At 37.7% G+C, this 19,455-nt stretch overlaps 2 protein-coding genes across 4 annotated transcripts in view; one reads left to right on the forward strand and one right to left on the reverse strand.

The window, feature by feature from the left end:
* The first annotated feature begins 940 nt into the window (after positions 1-940).
* Positions 941-9,096, forward strand: MRPL33 (mitochondrial ribosomal protein L33). Its single transcript, XM_065928878.1, has 4 exons — positions 941-1,037; positions 1,905-1,923; positions 3,552-3,658; positions 8,798-9,096. Exons 1-4 carry the CDS (start codon positions 1,016-1,018, stop codon positions 8,845-8,847), a joined length of 198 nt encoding a protein of 65 aa, XP_065784950.1. The 5' UTR covers positions 941-1,015; the 3' UTR covers positions 8,848-9,096.
* Positions 9,097-10,407: 1,311 nt separating this feature from the next.
* Positions 10,408-19,455, reverse strand: part of RBKS (ribokinase) — a 93,580-nt gene continuing 84,532 nt past the window's right edge. For 2 of the 3 annotated variants that reach the window (XM_065927228.1, XM_065927229.1), the window contains exon 8: positions 10,408-11,812. In XM_065927228.1, the coding sequence (XP_065783300.1) occupies positions 11,639-11,812 (174 nt within the window). In that variant the 3' untranslated portion in view covers positions 10,408-11,638. Of the gene's footprint in view, positions 11,813-15,093; positions 15,185-19,455 lie in introns of all 3 variants that reach the window. The other variant, XM_065927230.1, reaches the window with a different exon arrangement.

The following is a 19,455-nucleotide window of genomic DNA, read 5'->3' on the forward strand; positions in this document are numbered from 1 at the left end:
AAAAAACCATCAGAGGTACCCAGGGCAAGGACAGTCCTAATTTTAAAAATTGAGTTGTATTGGATAACATTTTCCCTTTTTAATAATTTTATTACCTTTAGTGAGGATAATCCATGAGAATAAGTCTTTCACTTGTTTGTAATATTTAATATGTAGATAAAACCACAGATTAGAAAGAACAAATCCTAAAATCCTGATTATTAGTTGGGAAATGAGGTTTTGGCTGAAGTACCTGGTGTTGCAGGCACTTGCAGGTTTCTTGCAGAGATATGAAGATTGGAAGATGGTAAAGTGGTTAGGTCCCAATGTCTAGTGGGAAAGGCATGAGTCTTTGCAGTCAGACAAGCTTTGGGTTCAGATTCTGACTTTGCTATTCACCAGTTTTGTGACGTTAAGCAAACTATGTGACTGCTCTCAGTCTCAGTTATTTGCCCCCTATTGCCAGGTAGGTGCTTAGATACAGCAGTTAAGATGCTCAGGGCCCAGCCCTCCTAGAAATCCAACACATAATCAAGGAATAGGGATATTCAGGTGGAGTTCTTAATTCTGGAGGGGCTGAGAGTAGATGTTAACCAGATGGAGATGGAGTTAGGCTGGAGGAGGAAAACGAAGGCAACAATTTAAGGAAATAATGCAGAAGCCTGATAGCCTGGAGTGGGTGAGGAACATGCAGAGTTCCTGTAGCTTTAATGTAGTCGACTGCGATTATTTAGTGAAACATGTATGGAAAACATCTAACTCTGACCCAGAAGTAGGAGTTAGGGTCTGGGGCGCGAACCCCGAGCGATAACAAAAGTATTCTCACCAAATGAAAACGACTCCACACCCCAGCACCACATAAGAGACACCTGGACTGTAGAGACCACAAATAAGAGGCGGGCTCAGCCCTGAGGTTTATGTAGGGGGCGTGGAGAACTTCCGGACATCCTTTTCCGGAACAGCCCTGTGCCCCGGAAGCAGTTGTTTGTTGCGGGAACTTCGGGCCTGTTACCGAGTCTTCGGGGGTACTGTTGCCATGTTCCTGTCAGCGGTTACGTGTAAGTGGGACTGGAGGCGGCGGCAGGGTCTGCAGCGCGGACGGGAGGTGGTGACAGGTGGGCCCTGGGACATTGCAGGGTGGAGCGCGCGCGTCGGTGGGGAAGCTGCAGCTGAGACTCCCCAGGCCTTCAGGACTACAGCACCCGGCATGCCCCGCGGCGCGCTCCCTGCGGAGTGAGTGGGTCTTGGGGGGTCTTTGGCGCAGATTTCGGGTCTGTTGCGGCTCATTCGGACGGTAGAGTCTGGCCTGCAGAAGTGGGGCTCTCCCTCGCCCTCTGTAGCGGTGTGTCAGCAGAATCGCTGGACGTTCTAACTGAGAAAACTTCAGAATTTTTAATTCACTCATTTCGAGTTCTCCAGGTGAGAAACAGTGATTGATCCTAGGTCGTACAGCGGGGCTGGTAACGAAGCCCACTGGCTCCCTAGACTGTTCTGCGGTGCACCAAGCTGACTTCCCGGATGGATTTAATTTCCTTTCTCCACCTGACGTGATGGTTGTTGAAGTTTGCATAGGTTAATTTACCAGAGAAAAGGCTTGTTCTAGTGCAAATATTTGCACCTTAGAAGTGGAGCAGATCTTACTTTGGGAAAATTTAAAAGGTAGTTCAACTGAAAAGAGATTGTGTAGAGCATTCCGTCCAGAATTGTGGTGGTCCGATTGGATTTTTGAGAGGCTTCTATAAAATCCTAACGGAATCCCCAATAGCTTGGGAGTAGTTACTTGAGTGACAACTTATGACATATTTCATGATTTAAATATTTTTATTATAATCTTAAAATTTGAGCTTTATTTGAATTTTGCATAAGCAAGGTAATAAATTGTTTTTTTTTTCTTTTCTATCCGACTTTTCCTGCCTATGAAAAAGTTGCCAAGAGCAAGTCAAAGTAAGTAGCAGTTTTTTTTTTTTTAAAGCTTGTTTATGTTAGACTCATTAGTTCAGCTACTCTCAATGAATTCTTGTGTTAAATTAAGCATTTGGCTTCAGTTTTCTAAAGTTTGATTTGAGGATTACACTTAATGAATTGTTTTGGCCCTATGAACTGTTTCCGAAAATATTTTCCCTCCCTCCCAACTGATCTACTTAAGTGAGCTCTCAGTTAATTTACTTAAAAGTTGCTTTTGCTGTCTTGTTCCTAAAGAAATCATCAGGGTCCCCATGCTTTTTGGACTATGACTGCAGTTCTGTTTCCTCAAATTGAGGATCAGGGGCCATTTGTCTGGAGCTCACTACAGGAATATAGCAAAAATAGCTGTGATTTGACTATCCACAGAGCCAGTTTTGAGTTTTTTAATCTTTTGCATTCATGGTACAAGCATTTCAAAAATCGCAAAGGCTAAAGAGTCCATGCTGTACCAGAGAGACTATTAATACCAAACTGGTATTTCAAAAATAAATTGTGTAGACAATAACTGAAGTAAGACTTTCTGTGTTAAAAATAGAAAAATTCTAAAACAGGCAGCATTTGCTTACAACCCAAGACACATAATCCTTAAAGCTAGGTTTTCTGGATTAAAGTTAATGAAAAACATGTATGTTAGTATTCTTCCCTCAGTATCTTTTATTGCTTTATATATATCTTTTCACATAATCCAGTTACTTATTTTTTTTCTTCACATTCTGGGGGAATCTGCTGTGTCTTCAGTTTCTTTAAAGGTGCACCCTACCTCTCATGTTCTTTGTGTCCTGGTGCCTTTTGTCACATATGTCTTGCCTTACAGACCTTGTGTACACAACTCACCTTCCATACTGTTAGTGTTACTTCTCCAGGGTGCAGATGTAGACTTAGAGGGCCTTGCATATAGTGCTTTCCATAGGGCAAATACTTAATATTGTATCACTCTAATGCATGAAGCACTATGCTGAACATTGAAAGAGATGCAAAGATGTGTAATATATCTTAGGTGCTTCAAATTCTTTTTGGAATTAGACGAGAAATCAAATAGCATGATCTGCACAGGAAGATAAGACACCTGAAAAAGTAACAAATGTATGAGGTATTAAATGGTCCAGTGGGACAAAACATGAACTTTGTGCTTTGGATTGTAACTTAAACTATGAAAGGGAACAAGGTTTTACACATTGTCAGTATGAAAGTTCCAGTCCCTTTATTCTGTTGCTTCCTGATTTCACTCTTACTGCTCATACGTGAAAGATAAAGCTCTTCGGAGACAACTATCTTCCTGACTGGCCTACTAGGGTTACCAGTACTTGTGTATTTTCCTTGTCCTGATTTCTCCTCCTGAAATGTGGGAGTCTGAGTCTATTCCCACAATGCAGTTTGATTAATCTTCTTGCTTTGGTTAGGTCATTTCCAAAGCACTCTGTGTAATGGAACAAATCCTGGGAATCAGAACCATTCTAAGACATAGACTGTCTTAGAACTGAACCTAAGGTTTAATTGATGTTCCCACAAGTAATACTACTGTATAGTGTTCTCAGAATGTGCCATCCCTCCTACGACTGATTTTAGTCTATTTCCTTAGCTTGTAACAACTTGCTTTTAAATCTTAGAACAATTCTGGTGAAAATGGTGAGCCAAGCTGGAACAGGTTTTTCCTTCAACACTAAGAGAAGCCGACTATGGGAGAAACTGACTCTACTGCATTATGATCCAGTAGGTAAGATTCCAGAAAAGTTGCTCCATAATAAATTCAAGGCCTATTGCCCTTTTCAGATGACATTGAACAAAGGCACTTTTGTGGCCCCTTTGTCACTGTAGCATTCATTCCTAGTGTATATTGAAAGTTTACTTTGGTGCTAGTTACTATCCCAGGTGCTGGGATAGTCATGGACATAAGATAGACTCACTGCCTTCAGTCTTGGCGATCAAAGTCTGGTTTTGGAAGGGAGAGGAAGGAAGACGACAATTAATGCTCAGTGCCATGTAAGGAAACAAGCAGGATGCTGAGATACAGGATAGAATTGCAAGGAGGTAGATCCCATCTTTATTCTTTAGGTAGGATAGTTCAGGGAATGTCTCTCTAGTAAGAGATAACCGAAGATTTGAAGGTGAAAAACCAGATATGTAAATAGAATAGGCAATACTGTTTGGAAAACAGAAAGAGAAGTATGTCAAGGTTGAGTTGAATTGGAAGACACTTGGTTGTTGATTAGAGTTGGAATTGGTGCTAGAATCTTATTTCTTCAAATTAATCCATTACATAATGAAATATAGGCAGTTAATGTCATAATCCCTCAGGGAGGAAATGGCAACCCACTCCAGTATTCTTGCCTGGAGAATGCCATGGACAGAGGAGCCTGGCCGGCTTCAGTCCATGGGGTCGCAAAGAGTCAGACATGACTGAAGTGTCTTAGCATGCATGCAGCGTCATAATCAGTTATTTCGTTACTTAAGAACAAGGTCTGATAGACTCACTTCTGGCCAAGATGGAGCAATGGGACCTTCCCTCCTGAAACAACAACAACAGAAGGACAGTATAGGCAACAGAAGGCAGTGACCCTTGAGAGAAAGGAAACGAGTACTTGTGAATAACCAGACAAAATGGAAAATTCTGTCTTCTTTGTTTACCTGCCTAACTCTTCAGATACATGAATGCATCACAACACAAGCACCCATACTCTCCAGGCAATCTGAACCCCATTTTATAGATGATGAGCTTGATACCAAGGATTTTAGTTAAGGACGCATAACTAAAATATGTGACAGAATAAAGATTTGAATTTAGGACTGTCTGACTCCAAAACCTAGGCCCTGAGGTCACTCTACATATGAACCTCTTATGGAGAGAGGAGACTAAAACTCACTTAATAGTGTGTGAGCTCTGGTTGGGCACTAGTACGAATCTGGTTGACAGCCACCTTAATAACTGCTTTCAGAATTTGCAAAGAAGATCTTACAAACTGTTCATTATGCTGAATTCATCAAAATAAAAAATAATATCACCTTCAAAAAAATCAGGGCTGTACCAGTGTAAAGAGGCGTTTAAAGAGGGCTCTGAGAGGGATTTCCCTGGTAGTCCAGAGGTTAAGACTGTGCTTCCACTGCAGGAATGAAAGTGAGAGTCGCTAAGTTGTGTCCGACTCTGCAACCCCATGTACTATACAGTCCAGGAATTCTCCAGGCCAGAATACTGGAGTAGGTAGCCTTTCCCTTCTTCAGGGGATCTTCTCAACCAGGGGTTGAACCCAGGTCTCCCGCATTGCAGGTGGATTCTTTACCAGCTGAGCCATAATGGAAACCCAAGAATACTGGAGTGGCTAGCATGAGTTTAATTCCTAGTTGGGGAACTAAGATCCTGCATGCCATGTGGCCAAAAAAAAAAAAAAAAAATGGTATGCGTTCCATTCTTTAACAGAAATAAAATTTCCTGCTGTTTTTATGATGTGAAACTTTCTGGTCATTCTTTAATAAAAAGGGAATTCTAGGTTTGTCTCTGATGATTAGGAGTCTGAATTTCAGGATGATATATCTCAAATGATGAAAAATTATTAGAATGATAAGGTATATGTCTTAGTCTGGGTTGATATAACGAAGTACCACAGACTAGATGACTTATATAAACAACACAGTTTTATTTCTCACAGTTCTGGGACCTGGAAAATCCAAGATCAAGGTGCCAGCATGGTGACTTGCCGGTGAGGGCCCTCTTCCTGGTTTATAGGAGGGGGTTCTTGCTGTGTTCTCACTTGGTGGAGGGGCAGGCAACCTCTGTGGGGTATCTTTTATGAGGATTCATCCCATTCACAAAGGCTCCACCCTCGTGACCAAAACACCTCTTCAAGGCCCCACCTCCTAATACCATCATCTTTACAGGTTAGGATTTCAACATAAATTTGGGGGTACACAAACTTTCAGACCAATAGCAAAATGATATTAGATTGATGTGGTGGTTTTCTCTCTGATTTCTTTGTATCAGCTGGTGAAAACCCAGAGTGATGAACTTTACAATAAAGTGGTTTTCTAGCATTTTAGCTCCTTTAGAGCTTTTTTAGGAACGTGTACAACATTAATAAATGTTGATTGAATAACCTGTGAGATTTTAAGTGTGAAAATGTACTGGAATTTTCAGTGTTAGTATGGAGGTATTAGGAACTTTCTGTTAGATTGATTTTACATTTTGAGATCGGGAAAGGATACAGCCATAAACAGTTCTAACCATGAGTTGAAAGTGGAAGAAAATATTCATATATACATTTCAGACAGACGATTAAAGCTTTTCTGAGAAGGGATCGTTGGTTCCTTGACAACACAACTTTGTCTCTTCTGAAGAAAAGAATGTTCTGGGATAGCTGACTGCTTGGCGTTCTGCCCACCTACTGAATGCCCTGTGGGCTTGCATGATGTTTGCCTTGCGGCCTGCCCCATTGCCCAGGGTACCAAATAGCTTGGCAGTTGTCCTAGCATGTTTTACTGCAGTGAGAAAATGGTTTAAGGGTTTGGTTTAAGGGTAATGTTTTGCTTGTCTGCTTTACAAAGAAAATCAGGCAAGGAAACATGGAAAAATTCCCAACTATGTGAGTACTTCATGGTATACTCTATGGCTAGAACCAGCCTGTGTCGTTTCAGACTTCTTTTCCTCATATGAAACTAGATGCAAATTTCCCAGGAGGAAGGATTAAAGGTTGAGGCATAAGTGTATTAAAGTTTGTTAAATATATGAAGGTTTATTATAAAGAAAATGAAAACTTGTCAGTTTTAATTCCTTGGATGACTAAACAAGACAATATAGGCTTTAATTGAAGCAGAATAGGTTTAGGTTAGATGTAGGGCAAGAACTTGAGAGATTCATTCTTCTATGAATTAAGCAGCAAATATTTTGACAGAAAATTAATTTATGTTTATGACTGTGGATAGCAGCATGTCATTTGAACTCAGCTAACACACAGGGAGTGTTTGCTCTCTGGCAGCCCTGTGAGGGAGATGGAGTTATCCCTCTCATGGGGAAGAAAACTGAAGGAAGAGTATTTTGAGAAATTTGCCCAAGAACTTACAGTAGATAAATGGTGGAGGCAAGGCTTGAACCTAGTCTTTTTGATTCCAGGCCCCCTATTTTTTCTATTACATGGGAGCCAATTTAGTCTATTTTTTTCCTTTTTTAATCAGGACATTCCCCTGCGATCAGCACTGTTGTTCTTACCTCCTGCCACCATTTGTCTAAACTAGATGCTCTTCCCTGTTAGTTCATCCAAATGCTTGAGAGCCTAAACTTGACCCTCTTTGTGAGATGCTTGCCTCACCATTCCAGTCCCTTTTAGTCTTTAGGTTCCTGTGGGGCTTACTGGATGTTCCTACAGGTACCTCATGGTATATTGGTACTAAATCAGGGACTCTTCTTACACTTTCATAAATTCCACATTGCCTAGCACAGTTCTATGAACTTTTGAATTAAGGGAATGAATGCAGCAAGTATATCAAATTTTCATGAATGGTCTTCATCAGTTATTCCTATCCAGGGTCACTTGAATAATCTCCTGACCAGTTATCCATGAGACAGCTTCTTTTTTTAATCCATTTTTTAGTTCCACGTGGGAAAACATGGAAATACTTCTTGCAGTGAATAACATTGATGGAAAGTTGTTTGGGTTCTTTACTACTGTCTTACAATGCTTTGTAGTCTTCCTTTGAATTTGAAGGAGCACTGGTCCTACTTATATTTAATACTAGATCTTTTGAAATATATTAAAAATATTCCTATGTACAAAGTAATAAAATACATTATTAAATTTACAGATAAGTTTCTGTTGACTGGTTAATGGTTATTTTAGCTGCCATCAGAATCATCCTAAGAGTTTTAAAATATACAGACTTCCAGTCCCACTCTAGTTCTATAGAAGTAGAATTAGGGTAGAGATGGAGGTAAAAGTAGGAATGTATTTAAATAAGCTCCCTAGCTAACTGTTGATAATGGACTGTTTGGGGATCTCACATACAGGGTATCCATATTAATTATCAAAGAATAACAAAAAACAAAGCTAAAATTTCTTTGTGGTAGGGACAAGTGAGTTGCTGTCATGTCATACCTAGTCTTTGGAGTTCCTGGATCTTCCTTGGTGCACTGTTCTTGTTTTTTTGCAAAGAAGAATTCAGGTGGGGTGGTTGTGTGTGTGTGAGAGAGAGAGAGAGAGATATGTGATGTTAGTGGAATGCTATATAGGGCATTACAGGAATTATCAAAACCTTATTGCTTAGCATCTAGTCTCTAATCTTTCATCCAGGCAGTGAGCACTTTTGTTTGGTGTGTTTCAGAGAACTATACTCTGTTATGATGTTTATAATAATAAGATTTGGGTTATAATAGTAAATCTGTACTTGGGTATATGAAACCATTTCTGGAAAGTACAAGGTTTAATGTGTATTTACTCTTTCAGCCAGGCTTCCTTTTCTTCTGTGGTCTGCTCAGTTTTTCCATTCTTTTTCTGGAGTCTAGCTTTTTCCTACAATCTGTCCTTGCTTTACCTCATACAAGAGTGGGCATTAGCTGAGTGAAGACATTTTTTTGCCTGTAATTTTCTTTTTTTAATTTGAATATTTCACATTGGTTAAATGTGACTTTGTGGGGTATCAGGGATGCCACGGGTTGGCTGATGGGCCTTCCCCGTTTTCCTTACCATTTTTTTCCAGTCCTGTCTGGTCTCTGGGATCAGTGAACTGAGTTTGCAAGTCAGCTCCATCCTCATGACAAAGGAAAGTAAAAGAAGAGAAAGGAGAGGGCTCATGGTCTGATGTGTATTTTTATTAAAAAATGCTGATGATACTTTTTAGTTTTCTGCTACAATCTTTTTCTCTCCTCCTACAGTGAAAAAAAAAGTCCTCTTTGTGGAACAGAAAAAAATACGCTCCCTCTAAACAATGGATTGAAAATGAATTTGATTTATAGATGAGAAGATCGAGGGTGGGATACTGATTCAGAAATTCTGCAGCGTGTAATAAAAGAAGAGGAAATAGCACGGAATCACTGCCTCCTGTGATTTGAAGGCCATTGTGAAGGAAAACAATGCAGTGAAAACAAGTTCTTCATATTAGGACATATACCATTGCATCACATTTATTTATCTTTCTGGATATTTTTATAGCCCTTAATAAAATATATTAAAATAGCCTGTGCTATTGTCTCTTGGTGATGTTTTCCCCCACTATTTGAAATTTTAAAACTACAGTACTAAAAAATAACCATTGTTTCATATAAGAAAAGAAAATTTTCCATAGTGAAATTTGTGTAAGAGTTTCCAGTCTGCCCTCACTTGTACTTCATAGAAAAGGCAGGGTCATGGTCCAGAGAGATCTTGAAAGAACTTCTGTGCGATAACATAGATGGCAAAGGGAGCAGGAATGAAAGGAGGAAGCCAGCCTGTTAACACAGAAGAAACCAAGAGAACTTCTATTTTTGATCTGTGCTTATATAATTAGAAAAATGCCATTGGTCCACACTCTCAAACTCAGGTCACCAAAGCAGTATCTAGGATTTTCTAGGAACAGTTTGGACTACTTCTAGAATTTTGTTTTTTTAAATAAGGGGTGCTATAGTGTATTTCCATAAAGCTCATGGCTCAGCTCCTGGGGCAGTGGTACTACACAGCCAACCAGCTTGGAAGTTCCACTGATTATCCCAAATGTACAGGTAGGACTCCTGCCCTACCCAGATCTGTATGCTTTCCCACCCAAGCTATTGTTTACCACAAGTTTTCAAAATTGCTCATTTCTCTCCCTGTCAAATTTCTCGTTGAAGGTAAGGATCAGCTCATATTTTGAGCTCTGCTGGTATGTATCCTATAACATTTAAAGCATTTACAGGGGAGAAGGATGGAGAGTCCACCATGACCACAAACATTAAGAAACCCATGCTGTTGTTTATAATAGCCAGGGCATGGAAACAACCTAGATGTCCATTAGCAGACGAATGGATAAGAAAGCTGTGGTACATATACACTATGGAGTATTACTCAGCCATTAAGAATAATTCATTTGAATCAGTTCTAATGAGATGGATGAAACTGGAGCCCATTATACAGAGTGAAGTAAGCCGGAAAGATAAAGTATATATAAATAAATATATATATATATAATATAAATAGCATATATTTATATGCTATTTATATTATATATATATATATATATATATATATACACACAGAGTGAAGTAAGCCAGAAAGATAAAGTATATATAAATATACTTTATATATATATATAACAGCATATATTTATAGATATACTATTTATATATATTTATATATATGCCATTATATAATATAAATAGCATATATATACACATATATATAAATAGCATATTTATAAATAGCAAATATATATAAATATATATAAAATACAGTATACTAAGGCATATATATGGAATTTAAAAAGATGGTAACGATAGCCCTATAAGCAAAACAGATAAAGAGACACAGATGTACAGAACAGACTTTTAGACTCTGTGGGAGAAGGCGAGGGTGGGATGTTCTGAGAGAATAGCATTGAAACATGTATACTATCAAGGGTGAAACAGATCACCAGCCCAGGTTGGATGCATGAGACAAGTGCTCAGGGCTGGTGCACTGGGAAGACCCAGAGGGATGCGATGGAGAGGGAGGAGGGAGGGGGGATCAGGATGGGGAACTCATGTAAATCCATGGCTGATTCATGTCAATGTATGGCAAAAACCACTACAATATTGTAAAGTAATTAACCTCCAACGAATAATAATAAATAGAAAAAAAAAAAAAAAGAAACTTGTGCTGTTCCTGAGTAACAGGTGTTCCCTCCCTGTGGCCCAGTCTTGTCTCCTGAGGAAATGTGAGCGCGCCTCTCTGGAAATGGAATTAGACAGTTGTTGAGTCTTAGAGGCTTGTGGCATTAGTCAGTCAGCTATTTTTCTGGCATCTTTTGTTAAAGCTTTAATTGAAAGCAATAATAGGTGAGATCTTAGCTATTTTTAGATTGAAACTCTACATTGTGGTATTGGGTTACAAGAAAAATCCTTCACTTGATTCTACCTAAACCCAGTGTAAAGGGGCTGTGACATGCCGGAATCACTTAAAAAAAAAAAAAACCCAACTTAAAATCTGGCTTAGCAAATGACTTGTCTGTTTAGCACATAGGCTAAAAGTGGCCCACAGGTGGTGTTTACAATGTTAAAAAACTCAGTTGCTGATACTTAAATGTTGAAAGATTTCAATAAACATGTAAACTTCTGGCTTCTCTTGCAAAACCAGAAGCTCTGACAACACTCAAGGCAAAGCTGAGTATCAGCTGCCCTTCTTAGGAACTGCTTGTGTGGCCCAAGTCATCTTTCCCTTATTTAACATTCTCTGCTGATTCTAGACACTGTTGCTCGCAAATTCTGCTGTTTGGTGTACATAACAGTATTCATGATGTGTTGGCAGTAGAGTTTGCTGGTTCCTGAATGGTGGGGTTGTTTGTACAGGCCTTTGTTGTAGTATCCTTAATTCTGTCTAGTTGACTTTTGCATGAAAAGCAAAGAAATCATTATAAAGAAATAATTGAAGGCTTGAGGATGACTTGGTAAATGAACATAGTATTTGCAAAGAAAGGAGGTGACATTTTATAGTAAGCTGCTAATTAACAGTGACCATCCCTAAGTACATTTTATTTCTAGGTATATTTACTTTGGAGTTAATAGCAATCAAAATAGATCAAGGGGTAGGTCTTTTTTGTATGGATAAGATGACTGTGTTCCTGTGACCTGGACACTGACCGCTGCGATGAAATTAGATCTCTTGAGCATTTCTTCCAAGGACAGATTTGAGTAGTAAGCCAGGTAGAAGGCCAAAGCTCCCACAAAACTGTCACCAGCACCCTGTAATTCAAAGCACATTTGTAGAGATAAGCATATAGTCATTTGTTGCCCAGTCTGTGTTTTCAAAATATTTAAATATACTTTTAACTTTAGTTTTAGATTTACAGAAAACGTACAAGGATAGTAGAGATTCCGCATTGCACACAGCCAATTCTGTAAACATCTTACATCACTAGGGTACATTTGCCACCACTAATTAAATAACAGTGTTAATAGTATTAACTAAACTCCGTTCTTCATTCTGGCTTCCCTGATGGCTCAGTGGGTAAAGAATTGCCTGAAATGCAGGAGACAGAAGAGATGTGGGTTTGATCCTTGAATGGGGAAGATTCCCTGGAGGAGGAGATGTTAATCTTCTCCAATCCTTGCCTGAAAAAATCTCATGGATGGAGGAGCCTGGTAGGCTACAGCCCAAAGGCTCATAAAGAGTCAGACACGACTGAGTGAACACACATACACAGCCATACTTCATTTGGATTTCATTAGTTTTGCTTAGTGCCTTTTTTCTGTTCCAAGATCTCATCCAGGATACCTGAATTACATTTCACTGTCATATCTCCTGAAAGTCCTACAGGTTGTGACAGTTTCTTAGACATTCTTTGTTTTTGATGACCTTGATAGTTTTGAGGACTGGTTGAGTATTTTGTAGAATGTACCTCCATTGGGGTTTGTGTCTGTTTTTCTTAAGATTAGACTGTGTTTATGGTTGTAGGGAGGAAGACCACAGACGTGAAGTGTCATTCTCATCAGAGCATAACAAGGGTACATACTGTCAACATGACTTACCACTGTGTTGATCACGATCGCTTGGCTAAGGTAGTCTTTGTCAGCTGTCTCCACTCTAAAGTTACTTTGGTCCCTCTTATCACACTGTGTTCTTTGGAAGCACATCACTAAGTGTAATCCACACTTAAGGGGTGGGGAGTTATGCTCTACCTTCTTGGGGGTTGAGTATCTCCATAAATTATTTGAAATTCTTCTCTATGGCAGATATGTTTCTTTCCCCTCATTTATTTATTTAACTGTTTATTTATATATCAGTATGAACTCAGGGATATTTATTTCATTCCTTGGGCTATAATCCAACACTACACTATTTTGTTGCTCAAGTTGTTCCAGCTTTGACCATTGGGAGTTCTTTCATCTGGCACTTGTGTCCTTCTGATAAACTCTCATCATTTTACTTTTTGAGTGCTTTCCTTATTCTCTGACATTATAAGATCCTCCAAGCTCATCTTGTATATTCTCTGCCCTAGCGTTCGAATTAGCTGTTTCTCCATTAAAAATTCATCAAGTGGTGAAAGGCATTCAGATGTTATTTTCAAACTAAATGTAGGGACATATAAGGCTTATTCCATTTTCCCTGAACTTTCAAAGGCCTACATTGGTGAAGGCCATATAGGAACTCATGGAAACAAAAACCACCAAAGAAAGTCTGATGACCTCGCCTTCAGATTGGGCAATACTTAGTCATGTGTTCATCCAACAAATGTGTTTAAAATAAATCTGATGACACAGTTTCACTTGAAAAATCACTCTGGTATTTAACAGCTTTCAGGGTCACTGTCCAGTTTTCCCCAGTTTGTTGCTTCCTTAGTCCCAAGGGCTTTCATAACAAATCTTGAGGCTCTACTCGAGCCTTTATAAAGAGCCTTGGTATGCAGTACTGTTTCAGTTGCAATTTAAGTATTTAATGAGCTATGTGCCTAGAAGAGTGATGGGTATTTGAAAAACAGTAAAAAAAAATATAAAGAAAAACAGTAAAATCCATTGTGGATTAAACGCTAATATGGCAGTACTTTACATATACTGTTGAACTACAAGGAAGGGTTTGAGGAAAGCCTGCTTAAGGGGAGTCCTTATGAAATGGGACAGATTTATAGGGAGAAGGAAGGCCTTAGAACAAAGATATAGGAGGCGGAAGGAACTGAGTGAGCTCATGAGACAGTGAATGGCTTTAAGGAGAATGACATTTCCCCTTGTTTACACAGATAAGCCTCAATATTAAACTTGCCAAGGAGTCATAGTAACACAGGTGTGAATTCAACACTTTCCTTCCTCCCATAAATGTTTTCTGAGTACCGAAAATATGTCAAGCACTGTGCTAGGTGCCTTAAAATTGTTTATTAGTGTTTCCTAATGGAAACAATGGAAAAAGAAACAGACATGCCCTCCCTGAGTTTGGAGCACAGCAGTGTGACAATAGGTCTGAAGCAGAGAAATTAGGAGCTAGGTCGAGGGTGTATTATGAAACATGGCAAATACTACAACATATGAAGAGTTATGGCAAACCCCTTTTTTTTTTTGGCAAACTTAAGATTTCACAGCTTCATTCCTCCTTATATCATACACAAAGTTAAACTCCTGGTAGGTTAAAGGCTTGAATGTAAAAAAATAAAACTAATATAATATGAAAATTTAGATGAATATTTGAATAATTCCAAGCAAGGAAACCATAAGCAAGTCACTAAACCCAAAAACCATGATGAAAAAATAGATTTAATTTATAAAAATTAAAAAAAATATATGTCCAAAGACACTGTAGATAAAGTTAAATGAGGGATTTCCCTGGTTGTTCAGTGACTAAGACTCTGTGCTTCCTCTGCAGGGGGCCCAGGTTCAAGCCATGGTAGGGGAACCAAGAACCCACATGCTGTGTTCCTTAGGCAAAAAAAAAAAAAAAAAAAAAAAAAGCCAAATGAAAAAGTACAAATTTGGTGAAAATTCTAGTATATATGACATGTTCCTAATATTCAAAGAACACCTTCAAATTACTGGGAAAAAGACAAATCCAGGATAAAAATGGGCAAAAGATACAGGTTTGCAACTTCAGAAAAGGAAAAGTAAATTGCCAATAAACAAGAAAAGATGCCACGTTATCAGCTATTAAAGAAAATTCAAATCAATATTTTTTACCCATCAGACTGATAAAAGAATAAGATTGATAGCAAAAGCAGCAAGATGAAGATAGACAGGACAATGATACTCTCATATAATACATTTGTTGGTCGGAATGGAGAAGAGCAATACAGTATTTGTTAAAAAATGTGTATGTCTTTTGATCAGTGGTCTTGCTTCTGGAAATCTACAGAAGTGAAAGCTCTTATATATTGGGATATATGCTCAAAGATGTTTACCGCTGCATTGTTTCTGAAGACAAAATACTAGAAATAACGTGATTTTCTATCAAATAGGAGAATGGATGAATAAACTTATACTTTTGTATTACAGAAAAAATATGCAGCTGTTAATAAGGGAAGGTTAGCAGTATATGTACATACCTGGAGAAATGTCCACTACTTGAGGCCAAAAAGATTTCAATATCACAATCCCATGGCGGGTTGGTGGGAGAAAAAAGAAAAACACCTGTGCCTAGAGTATGTATGCATTTTTTTAAAAAAGAATACAGAAAAAATCAAGAAGGGTATGTATCAAATTGTTAAAATTTATTTTTCTTATCTGCAAAGAATGGCAAATTCTTCTTTTTCCTATCTACCTTTATATTATTTAACCTTGTTATTTAAGCTTACTGTTTTAAGTTTGTAATACTTTTCCAAAAAAATTTAAGGCAATAAGCATATTTAATGAAAAGTTAAGTCATGCCTCTGTGCCTTGCTCATTTTTAACTTGCAGCCTAACCAGAGCAGAGGCGCAGGGCTGACAGGAAACATTCTAGCACCAATGAAGACATTAGTCTTACATACTCCTGTCAGCTAATAGGGCATTTGACTGCAAAGGAGATTTTTAAGGAAGTTTAAAAAATACTGTACCTATATCTGAAAAGACTCTACTAGATCACTTAAATATTTTCCCACTATAGCCAAAGTCATGGAAACACAGTGCATGGTAGAACTGTGTGTGCCAGAAGCATTATTTCGGCACCAACCAACAATTTTTACAGCTTGATTTACATTTATTCTCAGTGCTGTACAGTGTGTTGATAGACAGCAAAGGCAAATCCTTTCTGTATTTTAAAAAAAAGGGATTTTTTTTTTTTTTTGCAAAGAAAACTGTAGGCTAGATGAAAGAAAACCGAAGTCTAGATGACTTCACTGGAGAATTCTAGCAAGTGTTTAAGCAAGAAACAATACTAATTCTACATAAATTCTTTCAGAAAATAGAAGAGACAAGGGAACACTTCCCAAGTCATTTTATAAGGCCAGCATTACTGTGGTACCAAATTCAGACAATGACATTACAAGGAAAAGCAAAACAAAACAACAGATCAGTTTCTATCATGAATATAGGTGTATAAACCTTAAAAATTTTAGCAAATTGAATATATATCATGACCAAGTAGGGTTTATCCCAGGAATGCAAGACTGGTTTAACATTTTTAAAAAAGGAATTCACTATATTAAAAACCTAAAAACATTGTATATTACTTATACTAAAAAAAAAAAAATAGAAGCAGAAAAAGCATTTGATAAAATTCTACACTCATTCATGATAAAAATTCAGTTTGGAATAAAGGTATAACTCTTCTTGCTAAAGAACATTTATGAAAAATCTATAGTTAACATCATTCTTAATGAGAAAGACTGAGAGCTTCCCCCTCTAATACTGAAAACAATTCAAGGATTTGTTCTCACTGTTTCTGTTCAGCATCATACTGGATTTCCTTGCCAGTGCAATCAAAAAGGAAAAGCAGGAAAAGGTATACAGATTTGAAAGGAAGAAGTAAAACTCTTACTGTGCAGATGGCATAATCACCTATGTAGAAAATCCTAAGAAATCTGAAAAAGTTACTAGAAATAGTGGCTTTAGCAAGGTAACCAATATTAAATCAATTTTATTTCTATGTACCAGCAACTATTAATAATAATCATAAGAAATTAAAATTATCAAAGCAATAGCATTTGCAGTAGCATAAAAAATATGTTGTCAGTTCTTCCTAAACTGATCTACAGGTTCAATGCCATTTCAATAAAAAACCCTAGCTTGCAATTTTTAGAAACTGGCAAACTGAGTCTAAAATTTACATGGAAGTGCAAAGGAACTAGAATAGACAAAATAATTTTGAAAAAAGTAGAACGAAGTTGGAGAATGTCAACTATCTGATTTCAAGAGTTACCATAAGTTATAGTAATCACAGATATTGATGTAAGGATAGACATGTAGATCAGTGGAACAGAAAAGAGAATACAGAAATAGACCCACAGATATATATGGTCAACCTATTTTTGACAAGGTAATTCAATGGATGAAAGGACAATCTTTTCAACAAATGGTGCTGGAACAAATGGGAATCTATATGCAAAACATGAAACTTTATCTCACACCATACACAAAAACCTACTTCAAATGAGTCAGAGACCTAAATGTGAGAGTTAAAATGACACAATATCCAGAAGAAGAAAATATAGGAGAAAATCTTTGTAACCTTGTATTAGGCAGACTTCGTAGGACACCAAAAGCATGAAATATTTAAAAAAAAAAAAAAAAAAAAGATAAACTGGCCTTTGTCAAAGTTAAAAGTTTTTGCCCTTCAAAAGAATATCAAAAGGCAAGCCGCACACTGGGAGAAAATATTTGCAAAACATATGTGATAAAGAACTCATAACTCAGTAATAAACCTCAAAATGACAAGCCAATAAAAATGAGCAAAAGATCTGAACAGAGGTGTCTTCAAAGAAGACATATAGATGGCAAAAAAAGTATATATAAAAATTCTAGATATTATTAGACAGCAAAGAAATCCAAATTAAAAACAATGAGATAATACTACATATTCATTAGAAAGGAAAAGATTAAAAAGACTAAAACACTGACTTTTGGTGTAGATATGGAACAATCTCATTCATCATTTGTGGGAATGCAAAATGACACAGACACTTTGGAAAATAGTTTGGCAGCTTCTTATGTAACATACACTTACCATATAACCCAGCAGTTCTCCTCTTAGATATTTACCCAAGAGAAGTGAAAACATATATCTCCATAGAGACCTATATGTGCTGTTTATAGCAGCATTATTTATAATTGCACCAAACTGGAAACAATACAAATGTCCTTGAAAATGATGAATGGGTAAACAAACTGTAGTATATCCATATAATAAAATACTACTTAGCAATGAAAGGAAATGAACTGCTAATACAACATCATGAATGAATCTCAAAAGTATTATGCTTAGTGAAAGAAGCCAGTCAAAAGACTACATACCATATTTTATGATTTCATTGATATGAAATTCTAGAAAAGGTCTAAGTATTGAGATAGAAAGTAGGCCAGGGGCTGGAGAATAGCAACTGCAAAGGGACTGCACAGAGAGCTTCCTAGAGTGATAAAGTTCTATATTATGATCATATTGGTAAATGATTATATCATTTGTCAAAACTCATTGAATCATAAACTTAAAATGGGTGAAATCTTATTACATACTAAAATGATATCTCCATAAAGCTGATTTTTTAAAAATAAAGACTGGGATAGGGTGGGGGCATTCAGACATGCAGGGTCATAAATTGTGAAAACCTTAACTTTCTTAAGCACACTGGGCTTACTACTGATTTACTCTAAAGTGCATGGTTGGGATAATTACTGTGATGTTATGACTGGCACATAGGAACCTATCTGTTTTTATATTGAGATAGTTCTATCACTGTTCTTCCATTACAGATGTGTCCCTTTCTTTTGACAGCATGGGCTTTAAAGTTAGGTAGATTTGTGTTTAAATCTTGGCTTTAAACTTAGTATTTTGGGGACATTGGGAAAATTAAATTCTCTGAGACTTAGTTTTCTTATAATTAAAATGAAACTATTAGCATCTTCCTCATGGGGATTTTGGGAATCTGTCATGCCCTGCTGCTCAGTATTCTTACCCAAAGTCATCGAATAGAACTCTTAACTACTTCACATACCTTTCCACCTTACTCCCTTGACCTCCCTTGCACTTCTGCACACTCTACCCACAGACTGGGCATATTAATTCCACTTTGGGTTCTTTCCCTGCCCTTCCCCCATCCTCAACATTTCTGCTGAGTCCCCCTTTCTCTGTGTTTAGTCTGAAAGACATTGATTGTGCCTTCTCTCACCTGTCTGTGGAACCCCTTTCCTTCCTTTATCAAAAAGGCCTCCCAGAGTACCCCATTTTGCCACAGCTATTCAAAACACTTCAGTCACCTATGTGTTTAAGCTTAAAAGTGCCATAAACGTTTTCTACTTCCTGTTCACCTTTGCAGATATTGAGGTGTAGACTAAATGTTCAAGTTCATATAAAAAAGAGATCCGCTTGCAAGTAGGTTGACCTAAAAAATGGAGAAGTAATTTATCTAAGGTGTGGATTCCAAACATAGATAAGTTGTTAACAATTACATTAAAATTTATTGAGGGAGGACTTCCCTGGTGGTCCAGTGGTTAAGAGTCCATCTGCCAATACAGGGGACATGGGCTTGACCTGTGGTCCAGGAAGATTCCACATGTCCCTATGGAAAAAGTAAATCTGTGCGCTGCAACTGCTGAGCCCATATGCTGCAACTCCTGAAGCCTGTGCAGCCTAGAGCCTGTGCTCCACAAGGAAGAGTAGCCCCTGCTCGCTGCAACTAGAGAAAGCCTGAGTGCAGTGGTGAAGACCCAGCACAGCCAAAAAGAAATAAATAAAAAATTTATTAATAATCCATAAATCTAGATTGATATTAAAT

This window comes from Muntiacus reevesi, chromosome 3 (genome assembly GCF_963930625.1).
Source record: "Muntiacus reevesi chromosome 3, mMunRee1.1, whole genome shotgun sequence".
Taxonomy (NCBI): Eukaryota; Metazoa; Chordata; class Mammalia; order Artiodactyla; family Cervidae; genus Muntiacus; species Muntiacus reevesi.